This window comes from Salvia miltiorrhiza, chromosome 8 (genome assembly GCF_028751815.1).
Source record: "Salvia miltiorrhiza cultivar Shanhuang (shh) chromosome 8, IMPLAD_Smil_shh, whole genome shotgun sequence".
In the NCBI taxonomy this organism is placed as follows: domain Eukaryota; kingdom Viridiplantae; phylum Streptophyta; class Magnoliopsida; order Lamiales; family Lamiaceae; genus Salvia; species Salvia miltiorrhiza.
Window position 1 is genome coordinate 6,879,258 of NC_080394.1, and position 12,108 is coordinate 6,891,365.

Consider the following 12,108-nt stretch of genomic DNA (forward strand, 5'->3'; position numbering starts at 1 on the left):
CCTCAATTCCATCTCACATAAGAAAGAATTGAAATTTGAATGATTAAAATAATAAAGCGAGAAAAAGAGGTGTCGGCCCGCGAGATTGCCCACCCTATATACAGTAAACGCACCAGAGCTATGAAGTGTCAAACAAGACAGCCCACCTCACCTTTCCATTTCATCTCTTTACCTAAATCCCCTATTTATTTCTCGTATATACACACACGCACACACAATCACACAATTATATATATGTGCGTGTGTGTGTGTGTGTAGAATTTTGATTTTGATTTTTATTTTGACAATGGAGGAAGGGAGTATGTTCTTTGATGCATCAGCTCACATGTTGTTCGAGGCGAGCGGCGACTCCGAAGCCGCGTATTTCGACGCCGCATTCGAGCAGGAATCCGACGCGGCGGCGGTGAAGGAGGATGATGCGCAGTCGTGCAGCTACAGCTCGTCGTGCGATAACACGGCGCGGCTGCATGAGGCCGTTGACGGCGGCGATGATATTCGCAGCGTGCAGTTTGATTACTGCAGTGGGGATGATGAGGACGACTACGGCGGAGGAAGCGACGAAGAGGACGGCGTCGTCGATCAATGCCGCCGCCGGAGCCGGAACTCTGCGGCGGAGCCGGCGAAATCGAAGGGCTGTGAAGAATCCAATGTGATGATGATGAATGAGAGAGAGGGGGATAGGCTGTTTTGGGAGGCGTGTTTGGCATCTTAGAAAATTCGGAAAAAATTGTTTGTTTTCTCCCTTTTATTTTTCCGAATGATTTTTCTGGAAAATCCAGAAAAAGCAAGTAATTAGTGAAGGATGGATGCACGAGAAATTTCTTTGCAAAAAGATTGGCGAAGAAATAATCTCCTAAATTTGATGAACATTTTTTTCTTTATCAGATTTTTCTTTTCGTATATAGATTTACAATGTTTGGATAATAGTCACAACTGTATATAAATTTGCTTCAATGAAGTCTGATGACAAATATACTTCTTTCTATGTTCATGTGATTCTCTATTTTTTCCACATGTTGCCGGATTCAGCACTAGCTTCTTCTTCATCCTTGCCATTTGCCAAATAATTTTTAATTACTCAATATTTTTATATTACGATTATTATGTGGTTCATTAATTACTGATTGATAGCTTTGAGAATAATATTAATAATAGTTGACTAAATTGTTTTAGAAATTATATTGAATGTTGAAAGAGCATCTATAAGTCCAAGATGCTAGGGTGACAATTGCCATTAATCACAATCAAGATTGTTTGTTTGTTATTCAGTGATAATGGGTCTCTGATTTTATTACGATTGATGATTCAACTAATGAATCATATTTCTTTATGCAAATACGAATTTATACGAGGAGCCTGAAAGATGCGTTGTTATTATTTTTCTCTTAAACTCATGATTATAGACATTTCAAGATGGAGCACTACAGAATTATTAAATATAAAAGTGATTATTGTCAATATACAACTCCCAATCCCTCATGCAAAGTATGTCATCTCAGACTTTATGTTAAAAATAATTATTTAAATCAAATCGAAGTAAGAAATAGTCACAAACAATTACTTATCTGATTTAACTTGAAATAGTCAATTGATGGCAATCAAACGCTTAACACACGGCAGTGGGATAATTCGTTCATCAAAACACAAGAGTAATATAATAAGTTAGTTTACCACATTTTTCAACTAACCGAAAACCATATACACATTGCAGATGCTAGAAGTAAACGTCTCTGAAAAAATTACAGTCAGAAATAAGGTACAAATTGATGATCGATATTCTTGATTTTCTGGAAATCTAAACTTTGCTGGTGGAGCAAAGGGGAGGAGAAATGGAGCACTATTTCAGCCCTAAACTGAACAGTGACTTACAACCAAACCAATCTATGTCTTATCAATGGCCTAAAACTTACAACAGAGTAAATTAATTTACAAAAGCAGGCACAGCTGAAAAATATAGATCCTAAAACAACATGTCACTAACTAAATCAAACAGCAGCTGCATCTGGGACATGCAGCTGCTCCGTTGTTACGACGTTGCCGTCGACCATATCGTGGTCGGCAACGTCGTTGAGTTCATGTATGGCTGCAGAGGGCGGGTTCTCTGCGGCCATCTTAAGTCCTGAAGCAGCAGTCGAACTCATTCTCGAGTCCTCTCCGTCGCTGGTGCTGAGGAACGAGCTCCCGACTCGACTATCCGATACGGAGAGGCAAGAATCTGCATTGAAGGGAGAGGAGCCACTCTCCTGGTCCCTGCACAGAATCCCCTCAAGCTGCTTGCAGAATCCATTTTTGGCATTCTGGTTCTCATTAAGCTGCCTCAAGAAGCACTCTTCTATCTCGCTCAACGACTCGACTTCGTCTCTCTCCTCCTCATCCGAGGCCGACTCGCAGCTCGTCTCCATCTCCTGATGGCTATCATACTCCTCCTCCTCATCGGACTGCCTCTCCGATGAGAGAGAGGACGAGGGCGAGTATCCTCCATCACCAGCCTCGTCTCTCTCTCGTATCGTCTTCGTGATGAGTGTCTTCAGCAAGTTCATTACTTGAACAGCGTGCATCAGAGCAGTTAAAGGATCAGACATCTGCACAAACAGCATATACATATCAGCAACTCAATCAAGATTAATTTATCCCAAAACATGAAATGAAGAACAAATATGATGAGCTCACCTGAGTCATGTTTGGGGAGAAGACCATAGCAATGTTTCTGGCATTCATCTTGTTGGATTCTTCGTGCTCGACCACATCAGCCATGAGATCAACTGCCCAGTTGAGCAGTGCGCTCTCGGTTGGTTTCAGCTGCTTGATTAGCTCGACTGCCTCCTCCTCCGTATTGCACTGCAACACCTGCTCTGGCGAAAGCCCGTCAAGAACCCCAGACGGGAGCTCCCTAAACCACGCCTTGATCAAACCGGCTAGGCAATGAACATCAATGTCTTTGGGCACAATGCCTCGGTTGAGCTCATCCCTTACATGCTCCTCCTGCCCATTCTCCGGATTTATCCTAAATATCCCTTCCGACTACACAATCATTCACATAAATCCATCACCTCTCAAATACTAAATCAAAACTGCTATTTATCTGAATCAAGAACTCACTCACCTTAAGACCATCTTGTGAATACAATCTGTCCTGCATCAACAACAATATAGTCGGGACGCTATTCCCTCTATTGTCGTAAGAGCACTGCATCGACTCCGCTGACACCCCAAACACACTCACACTGCATACACAAGTTTATTGAAGAACATCAGTCTGACAAAATGCAACAAAGAAATCACAGTGGATCAAATTCAAGAGGCCTTAACATCACATCAACTCTAATCTTGAGAATTGATTTTGGGGTCCCTTGAGTCTTTAAAAAAGTACTTTTTCATGTACATGAGCACTAAATTGTAGTTTCAGTTGCAGCTACCCTTGTAAATGAGTAATAACTATGACCTGTCGAATCTTCATTATTGTTGTACCACACGAGCTGGTAAAACAGCTGAATATGATTCAACACTTCTTCTCATCAATGAAGTTGATAGTAAATAGCTAGTAATTTGAACCTCATTTGAATAACAAACTAATCAGAATTATTGAGTTAATAACTATGAATAACACAAAGCATGTTTCAATTTCTTAACTACTCTACGCATTATTGATATGGGAATGTTCAATGTTCCTATTCAGAATTTACTGCACAAGTTAGTAATAAAAATCTAAATTCGAAATCTTGAAAATTTGAAGCAACTAATTTTGTGGCTTTGGCGCAGTATCACTTGCTACTAGTTAGTAAACACCAGATCTACGCACATACAAATAAAAAGACTACTTTTTTGAGGTTCCCTTTTTAACAATCCAATAAATATTTTTTAAAAAAGAAGACAAAAAAGTTGAAAACTTTGCGACAAACCTCCACACCCAAAAAGCTCAGTTTTTTTAAAAAAATATATATTTTTACATGAAACGGAAAACACAGAAAATCAACAAGAAAATAGAAACCTTGAAATTTAAGACAGCCCAACAACATCAAACTTAGAATAAATGAGGGGGAGGAGAGTTAGAATTCCCAATATATTTTTTACAACGCACATACCTAGCACTCGGAGCTCTACAAGGAACCTCAACCTCGAACTCAACAGGGAGCCCAAGAAAACCGTGGAATCTATCAAATGTGACATGAGTTATGTGCTGAACGTTTGTGGGCCACCCGATTTCCATGTGATGGACGGCCGATATCACTTCCTGATCTTGTCTGTCGATGCGGCACGTAGACACCATTGATTTTCTCAGAGCTGATAAAATGAAATCTAGCAAAGAGAGCTGCTGCTGCTGCTTATCGTGCTCCTCAGCTGCAGCGGATTTTGAGCTCTTGCCGGCGCAGCCACCGCCCCTCGTCACCATAACCATTCCAGTCATGGTATCGAGCTCCTCTTCTCTCTCTCTCTCTCTCCCTCGAAGATGTGTATACGGCTGGTGTTGTTTATCTCTCTAGAGAGAGATAAAAATGGGCGAATTCGAAGGAAGAAAATTGAGTTTTTTTGTTTTTATTGATGTTGGTGCATTGAAGGAAGGAAGTGGGGTTTTTTGAAGTTTGAACTAATGTGTTATTTACACTGTTTATTCAAACGGCCACTCATTTCAAATTCTTGTTTCTCCACTTTTTTTTACCCTTTTTTTAATATTTTATTTGGTATCATTTACCACTTTGGGTTTTAGTATTGCGGTATATTTCTTCTATGCCACTTGGATTATATGTGGCGATCTTTTTTTATTCACAAAAATGTAAATACAACACACACAACAAAATTGCAAATACACGATAATGTAATGTCACTGTGTCAGCATAAACAAAACAAAGTAAATAAATAGGCACCATTTATCGATTGAATCTCGTGTGGCCAATATTTGCTTATTGTAAGCTAAGATATTGACCTTTTGAAGTTATTATGGAATAAATATAAATATATAGTTAGAATTGTACGAATAATGGATTCGGTTCACAATCAAATTGATTCGAACAGAAAATAAATATATTATCTAAAGCTAGCAAATCAAATGGAATTTATTGTATTCGGATATTGAAAATTAAATTGAACGAGCAGTTGAATTGAAGTCGAAATCTAAATAGACTGCTAGATGAATTGAAGTTGATTAAGTATTAGTATTAATTTTTTTTAACAAAACTAAATATATCACAAGAAATGATCAAAGCGAACCAAATAGATCGATTGAATTATATTTTTTACGTCAAGTTTCAGTCCATTATGTATAAAGAAATAAATGTCGATATTGAACATTTTAGCTGGATGTGAAAATTTTAAATTCGGTATATCATATAAATATATGTGTATATATTTTTTCTTTTATTCCCTACGTTCTATTTGTATATGCTTGTTTTTGTTTTCCGGATGTCTCAAATATATAAGCTTATTTCTATAAAATATAGTGATATATCCATATTTAATTTAAAAAGTTTATTTATATATTTTAATTTCTAATAATTTTTTTATAAATTTCAATCGGCCTGTATAAACGAGATGAAAGGAATAGGATTATTTGATATAGATAAATATTTGTTTACATATTAACTGTGAGAAAAATTGTGGAAATAAATGGTTGGATGTTCTTTTCGAGAATTGAATGGAGGCAGTTAAAGCAATCCATTAATCGCTTTCCCTCAAGTCCCCATAAAATCTGAAACCTATAATCAATTTATATTCACATAAATTGTTTAATAAATAACATGAAAGTTACATGATACCTAATTAAAAATGGACACGCCTCTTGTTCGTTGATCTAGCACTAGAGTGGTTGATGTCTAAAATTAAGTATCTTAGATTTAAGTTTATTGTGATGCAGTCTTTAAATTTATTTATTTAATTGTTAATTTGTCAAAAAAAAAATGGACACAATTTCTAACTATGCATGTTTTGATTTAGTGATAGACTAAATAACATTTGAGGCTAAATATGTGAGACGTCTCTTCAATAGAAAAATGAACACGCTTCTACTGCACGTCCATATTTATAAGCAAATCTCATCACTCATTCTATAAATACTATATTCAACTATGCATTATCACAAACTTAATAAACAGAAAATTATTTGTAAGTTTAGTAGTATGGTAGAAGGGCAAATCGGGCAATTAACACCTCCTTCGAATGGTAGAAGACCGTTGGTTGAAAGGTAGTTAACGTTGAGCCATGAACAAAAAAGTTATGGCTTGAGATTATTATTTAATGCAGACAGGGAATAATCAATTGATTATTTGTATATATTATATTTATAGTGCATGTTATACCAGGCGAATTATAGTAAATGTGATCTCTATTAGTTTTGCACATGTTATGTATTTATATTACGATTATACGAAAAATAAATTGGCCATTATATCATAATTTATTTATGCGTTTTAAAAGAGGCAGTCGCATATATCAATAGCTGCTCCCTTTTCTGAAACAATGAATATATATAGAGGGAATTGATAGCTATTTATATACTACTATGATTTTATTTTATTTTAATTTGTGTATTTATTATATATGACATTGACATGACATCCATACTCAGTTTATATAGTTGGATGGATGGGTCGGTTTGATAACTTTGATTATAATTAAATTGTTTAGAAGTAAAGTTAAAATAGAAACGAGCATGGGGCGATAATTTACTTATAAATGATCGTTGAGTAAAATGTAAACAAAATTAAAGAAATATCATTATCGAGTAATTTACATCCACTTTTGACATATTTGTTAGTATTTTCTGAAATCATAAAGAAGTCCGCATATTATATGAACATTCTAACTTTACTTTTGATAAACATTACTTAGGCATATGCCATTTTATAGTTTTGTTCAACATAGTGATATTATTTATGCATCACAGTCAAATACAACATTCAAATGCACAAAACCTAACAAATTGTGAATCGAATAATATGGGGTGGTGCCGGTTTGTGTTGCATTCAAGTTAAGCAGTTTAATTGGCATTTTTCGAAGATTGAAAAGAGATTCAATTAATTAAATTCATTATTTGTTGTTTGATTTGAGTAATTAGTTAACTATTAACCATTATTCTTACTTTAGAGTAATTCAATCATCTAATTTGTTACACTTCAAAATAAAGGAGAAACACGAATTTCTTACTATGATTCAATTTTATTGTTAAACTAAACTCTCAATAAAATTTTTATTAGTTATTGTTATTACTCCCCTCTATTTGATTATATTCCCTTTCCATTTCTCAATTTGAACTGAACGAACACTAATTGTATATAATTAATCTATTACTTCCCATGTCTCATTTTAATAGACCCACTACTTTTAGGCATAGAGATTAAGAAATTTATTTTTTAGGAGAAGAGTGGTGTGATTCACATTAATTAAGTACATTTTTTTACTTGAAATGGAAAGCGAGACGACCTAAAAGGGAAAATTGGCTTTTTAAAGTGAGACGGATGAAGTATTACATACCGTATTTCTCAATTTGGTCGATGAAACCTTCAGCTAAAATTGATAATTATTGGATAAATTACGCATAAAATATATCTAAATAATTATTTTGCCTTACATAGCTCTCATTACTATCGATCATATAAAATAAAATAAAATAACTACAAACCAAGTCAGGAGCGTCGCGTTTGTTGAAAACCGAGGAATTAATGTAGATTTTGTTGTCGTTTTTATGTCCCAACTTTCTCCATCTAGTTTTACACTACTAATCATAGAAGCATCTAGTTATTTATATACAGTGAAACATATTCCTATTGCTACAAATATCCTTGATTTTAATTATGTAAATTTTTTAGAATTTTTTGTTATATTTTTAATGTTCTTCATTTTATGTCTTTTTAATTATCAATTTTGTGTTGAATAATTACTACTCAATTAATAACATAATTGATGGCAATTAATTAAAATAAATATATTAACATAATTATCTTTTTATTTTTTATATATAAATATATTAGTCCTTTTCTTCTTAAAAAATTAATATGCAAATATATTATGCACATCTATATAATATATAAAAGAGGAGTTTTTCCCTTCATCTTTTCCCTCTCTTTTTCTCTCTCTTCTTCCATCAATTTTTTCATTCTTTTTTCCTTTTAGTTTTTCATAATTTAATTCTTTTGTAAATATTGTCAAATTTAATTCATGATTTTTTTTTTCAATATGAATCTTAAATTTAATACTATTGTATAAAAACATCAAAAATAAATTTAAAATGAATAAGTTATGAAAATTTTAAAATATTTTATTTTCTCTCTTTTCATTAAATATTTTATTTTCTCTCTCTTTTCATTAAAATTTTATAACTTTTTATTTATGTTTGTTTGTATATGAAAATATTTATTATGACGTGTAACTCTATAATAATAATGTGCAAATGCTAATTTTTGTTATTGAATAATTTTTATTACACTTTATACAAAGTTGTTAATATAATTTTTAAATTCAAGATTTTATTGAATAATTGACGTGAATTATTTTATTTTATTTTTAAAATATATTTTATATTTATTTATATTTATTTAAATATATCGTTAATTTCGATGTTCATCGTGCATCGCACGAATGGACGTTCTAGTTCTTTAATTATGTTTCAATAAAACACGCTTCCGCTTTTATGAAATTAACTATTCTTAAAAAAATATTTTCTATTAATTCTATGTAGCAAAACACATCGAATGCATCACAATAATTCAAAATCCTATATAAAATCTTCTACATTTATTCCTACTTATCTTAAACTCTCATTCCCACTTTTAACACCACACCTTCTACGTTTAAGTGGTTTAACGATGTTTGGAAGACCAATGCTCAAAAGTTCGATACCCAGAAGTCACATGTATGATCTTTCGAGTTTCAGATGATGATACTCATAAGTTCAATTATCATTAATAATAAGGCTTTATTTGTTCAGCTCTAAATTATATGATGCTCTAAGACCAATGCTTCAAAGTAAAACGTGGTCTTTCAAGATAACATGTCACTTTTGACTGCCAAAGCTCAAAAGTAAATTTTGATCTTTTAAGTTCGAGATGATGATTAGAAGTCAATGCTCCAAAGACAAACATTGTCTTTCGAACACTAAATAAGATGACACTGAGAACACCCATGCTCCAAAGTCACATGTGGTATTTTGAGATCCAGATGTGACGGTTATTAGAATAACCATGCTCAGAAGTTTGATGTGGTCTTTCAAACTCCACCTGAGATGATCCTAATTCCTAAGTTCCACACACATAAGTTAAATGTGGTATTTCGACCTCCATATGAGATTATACTCCAAAGTCAAATGTCGTGAAGTCTTTCAAACTCCAATTAAGAGGATGCTCAGAAGTAAATTTTGGTCTTTCAAACTCCTGATGATATGGTGCTCGAAAGTTTGATGTAGACAACCATAATCTCAACATGTAATAAAAATCACATATAGATCGAGTTTGCGACAATTACCATTGTATGAATAATAAATGGATCCAACCATTATCAATATGCCTACATGATATCTTTTTATGTTTTAATCGTTTGTCAATTATACTATTTAATGTTTAGGTTGTATTGTTTGACTTTAATTATTTAGATGAATAAATCAATTACTACTTATATTTGTAAATTTAAATGAATTCAATTAATTATATATACTTGGAACGAGTATGAGTATATACACTGTAGATGATTAAGGCGGTAGATCATAACCCACAATTTCGGACTAACTTTGGATTTAAAATGTAAAAAATTATATTTACTTAAAGATTAAAACTTAACAAAATTATCTCCATTCTATCATTCTCTTGGGAATAAATTTATTTTTAATTTTTTATTTGTGTAACTTATTTTGTTTTCTTAATGTTTTTTGCTTATTCATAATATCAAATTTATTATTCTAAAGTCTTTTTTATTTATTTTTATCTTTTAATATTCAGTTTAAATATATTCAATTATAATTAAATTTTTATTATATTTATAGATATGATAATTGAATTGGTATCAATTATATATACATAATATTTCTCATGCATTGCACATAGTGCAAATGCTAGTATTTTTTTAACATGCACGATGTGATGGATATTAGTAGTATCAAGTACATTTGTTAGGGTTTATATATATTAGTATTATCATATAGATATAATGTATGATGTAGTAGCTAATAGAGATTATACAAAATTATACTAGTATGATATACAGAGTAAAATAATATGAGAGGCCTAATAGCCCAAAAAAAAAGATCTTAATAAATAAACGAAATCTTTTGATTTTGTCAATTTAACCATATTTTTGCTAATAATCTAAAATTATAGGCAATTTGAGATGTTTAGTACAATTAAAAGTTGATGAAATTTTGGTAGGTTTAATAAAAACTTTGTACTATCAAAAACATGTATTTCTATCAAAAAAGTTAGAAACAAGATGAAAACGTGTGGGACCCATTCACTTGTGACGTGGTAGCATTGTCGAATGTCGGGTGAGTGCTCCTATTCAAATTCAAATCTTATTACGATTTCTTTTAAAAAACAAATTATTTTGTTTTTCGTGTATTGATTTGATTTCCTCGTGATTTGACCGTTGCATTTCCCGTCTTCTCATCGGATTCTGCTTAGCCTTTTCTCTCATTCGGATTTCCCTTCTAGTAACATTTTCGGATATACAGTGCACATGATTCACGTGATTTTTTCAATTCAAATAATTCATCTTAAAAAAATGTTACCTTATAAAAATAAAAATAAAGTGAATAATTCATTTTTAGAATAGAGATGACTAAATAAAATATCCTCTCTAATATATTTATTTAAAAAATATACAGTCAACTATTAGTATGTATATATATGTAATACGGATGGATGTATTTTTGGACAAAATTGTGAAGTGTGTATACTTTTTCATTTTTTATTGTTTACACAAAACACAATTTTTTTTTTCTATTTTTTGTGATTTCATCTTGGACAATATAATGATATATACCTCTTAAATAAAAGATCATGATTTTTTTTATTTATTTATCTTTCTAGAAATTGGACGTTTATACTTTTATTTATTTACTTTTCCTTATTTGTCATTTCAATTTATTTATATTATGCATACCTAGTTAGTTCATATATTTTTTTAAAAGCTCAGCATACTAACATTACTTAAAAAGGAAACTACAATTCTCAAAGAATGTCTATAAAATGTTTTTTAAGATAATAACATTGTATCTCTAAAATAAGTGTAAATTACAATCTAGCAATAAATAAATTATGAAAAGTTAATTAGTCAAAATAGAAAAGATTATGCATAAACCCAAAATTTCATAATTAGAACCGGTTGTTCTAAAGTTAAGTGTAAAATAAATCACAAATTTATACCTATTATGCAATTTTGATTCCACTTTCAAATATTTTAAAAACCATCAAAATTAGTATAAAATTTGCCATTGAGGTTTCCCCAATTTTTTCAAAGACTGAAAAACGACACAAACACAACTGTTGACTAAGATTCGGTAAAGAGGGATTATACGACTTCGTTTAGCATGCAATTAAGCATGAAATTAAATAGAAGGAAATCTTATTGTAGCTCTCTTTCATAAAAACATAAATTTTATTGTCCTAGTTTATAATAGATAAGTAATGTAGCTATTTTAAGTTTAAAATACTATAACACCCTTTGACTTTTTTGAAACTTCGAGTACTCGATGGTGTACTCGATGACACCATCGTGTACATCATTGAGTACTTCGATTACTCGATAGTGTTGTAGAAAATCTTCATTTTTTTTATTACTCGATGGTGTACACGATGATGCCATCGAGTACACCATCGAGTACTCGAAGTTTCAAAAAAGTCAAAGGGTGTTATAGTCTTTTAAGCCTAAAATGGCTATATAACTTATTTATTATAAACTAGGGCTATAAAACTTATGTTTTTAACAAAAATGGATATATGTGATAATTCCCACAATTCAATTAAATATATTTGAGTATTGGATATTTCAATTTTGTGTTGTGAAGCCTCAATTACAGAATTACAAAGATCTTGTATTTATTTGCAAATATTTAAAATTGAGGTCGAAATTGTAAAATGAGTACAAGTTCGTGATTTAATTTGAATGCACCATTTAATTTGTTCAGAGTTA

The 12,108-nt window shown here is 31.6% G+C and overlaps 2 protein-coding genes across 2 annotated transcripts; one reads left to right on the forward strand and one right to left on the reverse strand.

The window, feature by feature from the left end:
- Positions 1 to 286: 286 nt before the first annotated feature.
- Positions 287 to 712, forward strand: LOC130998001 (uncharacterized). The gene has a single exon (XM_057923440.1). The coding sequence runs from the start codon at positions 287 to 289 to the stop codon at positions 710 to 712; it is 426 nt and encodes a 141-aa protein (XP_057779423.1).
- A 1,000-nt stretch (positions 713 to 1,712) lies between these two features.
- Positions 1,713 to 4,641, reverse strand: LOC131000513 (rho GTPase-activating protein 2-like). The gene is made up of 4 exons (XM_057926458.1): positions 4,083 to 4,641; positions 3,104 to 3,224; positions 2,671 to 3,021; positions 1,713 to 2,582 (listed from the first exon to the last, which is right to left on the reverse strand). Exons 1-4 carry the CDS (start codon positions 4,403 to 4,405, stop codon positions 1,986 to 1,988), a joined length of 1,392 nt encoding a protein of 463 aa, XP_057782441.1. The 5' UTR covers positions 4,406 to 4,641; the 3' UTR covers positions 1,713 to 1,985.
- Positions 4,642 to 12,108: the final 7,467 nt, after the last annotated feature.

Excerpts from the sequence above, each read along its gene's own strand:
- LOC130998001 (XM_057923440.1), top strand. The coding sequence starts at position 287 with ATGGAGGAAGGGAGTATGTTCTTTGATGCATCAGCTCACATGTTGTTC.
- LOC131000513 (XM_057926458.1), bottom strand. The coding sequence starts at position 4,405 with ATGACTGGAATGGTTATGGTGACGAGGGGCGGTGGCTGCGCCGGCAAG. Across the intron at positions 3,225-4,082 it reads TGTAGAGCTCCGAGTGCTAG|TGTGAGTGTGTTTGGGGTGT; the intron begins GTATGTGCGTTG and ends TTGTGTATGCAG. Across the intron at positions 2,583-2,670 it reads TCTCCCCAAACATGACTCAG|ATGTCTGATCCTTTAACTGC; the intron begins GTGAGCTCATCA and ends CTGTTTGTGCAG.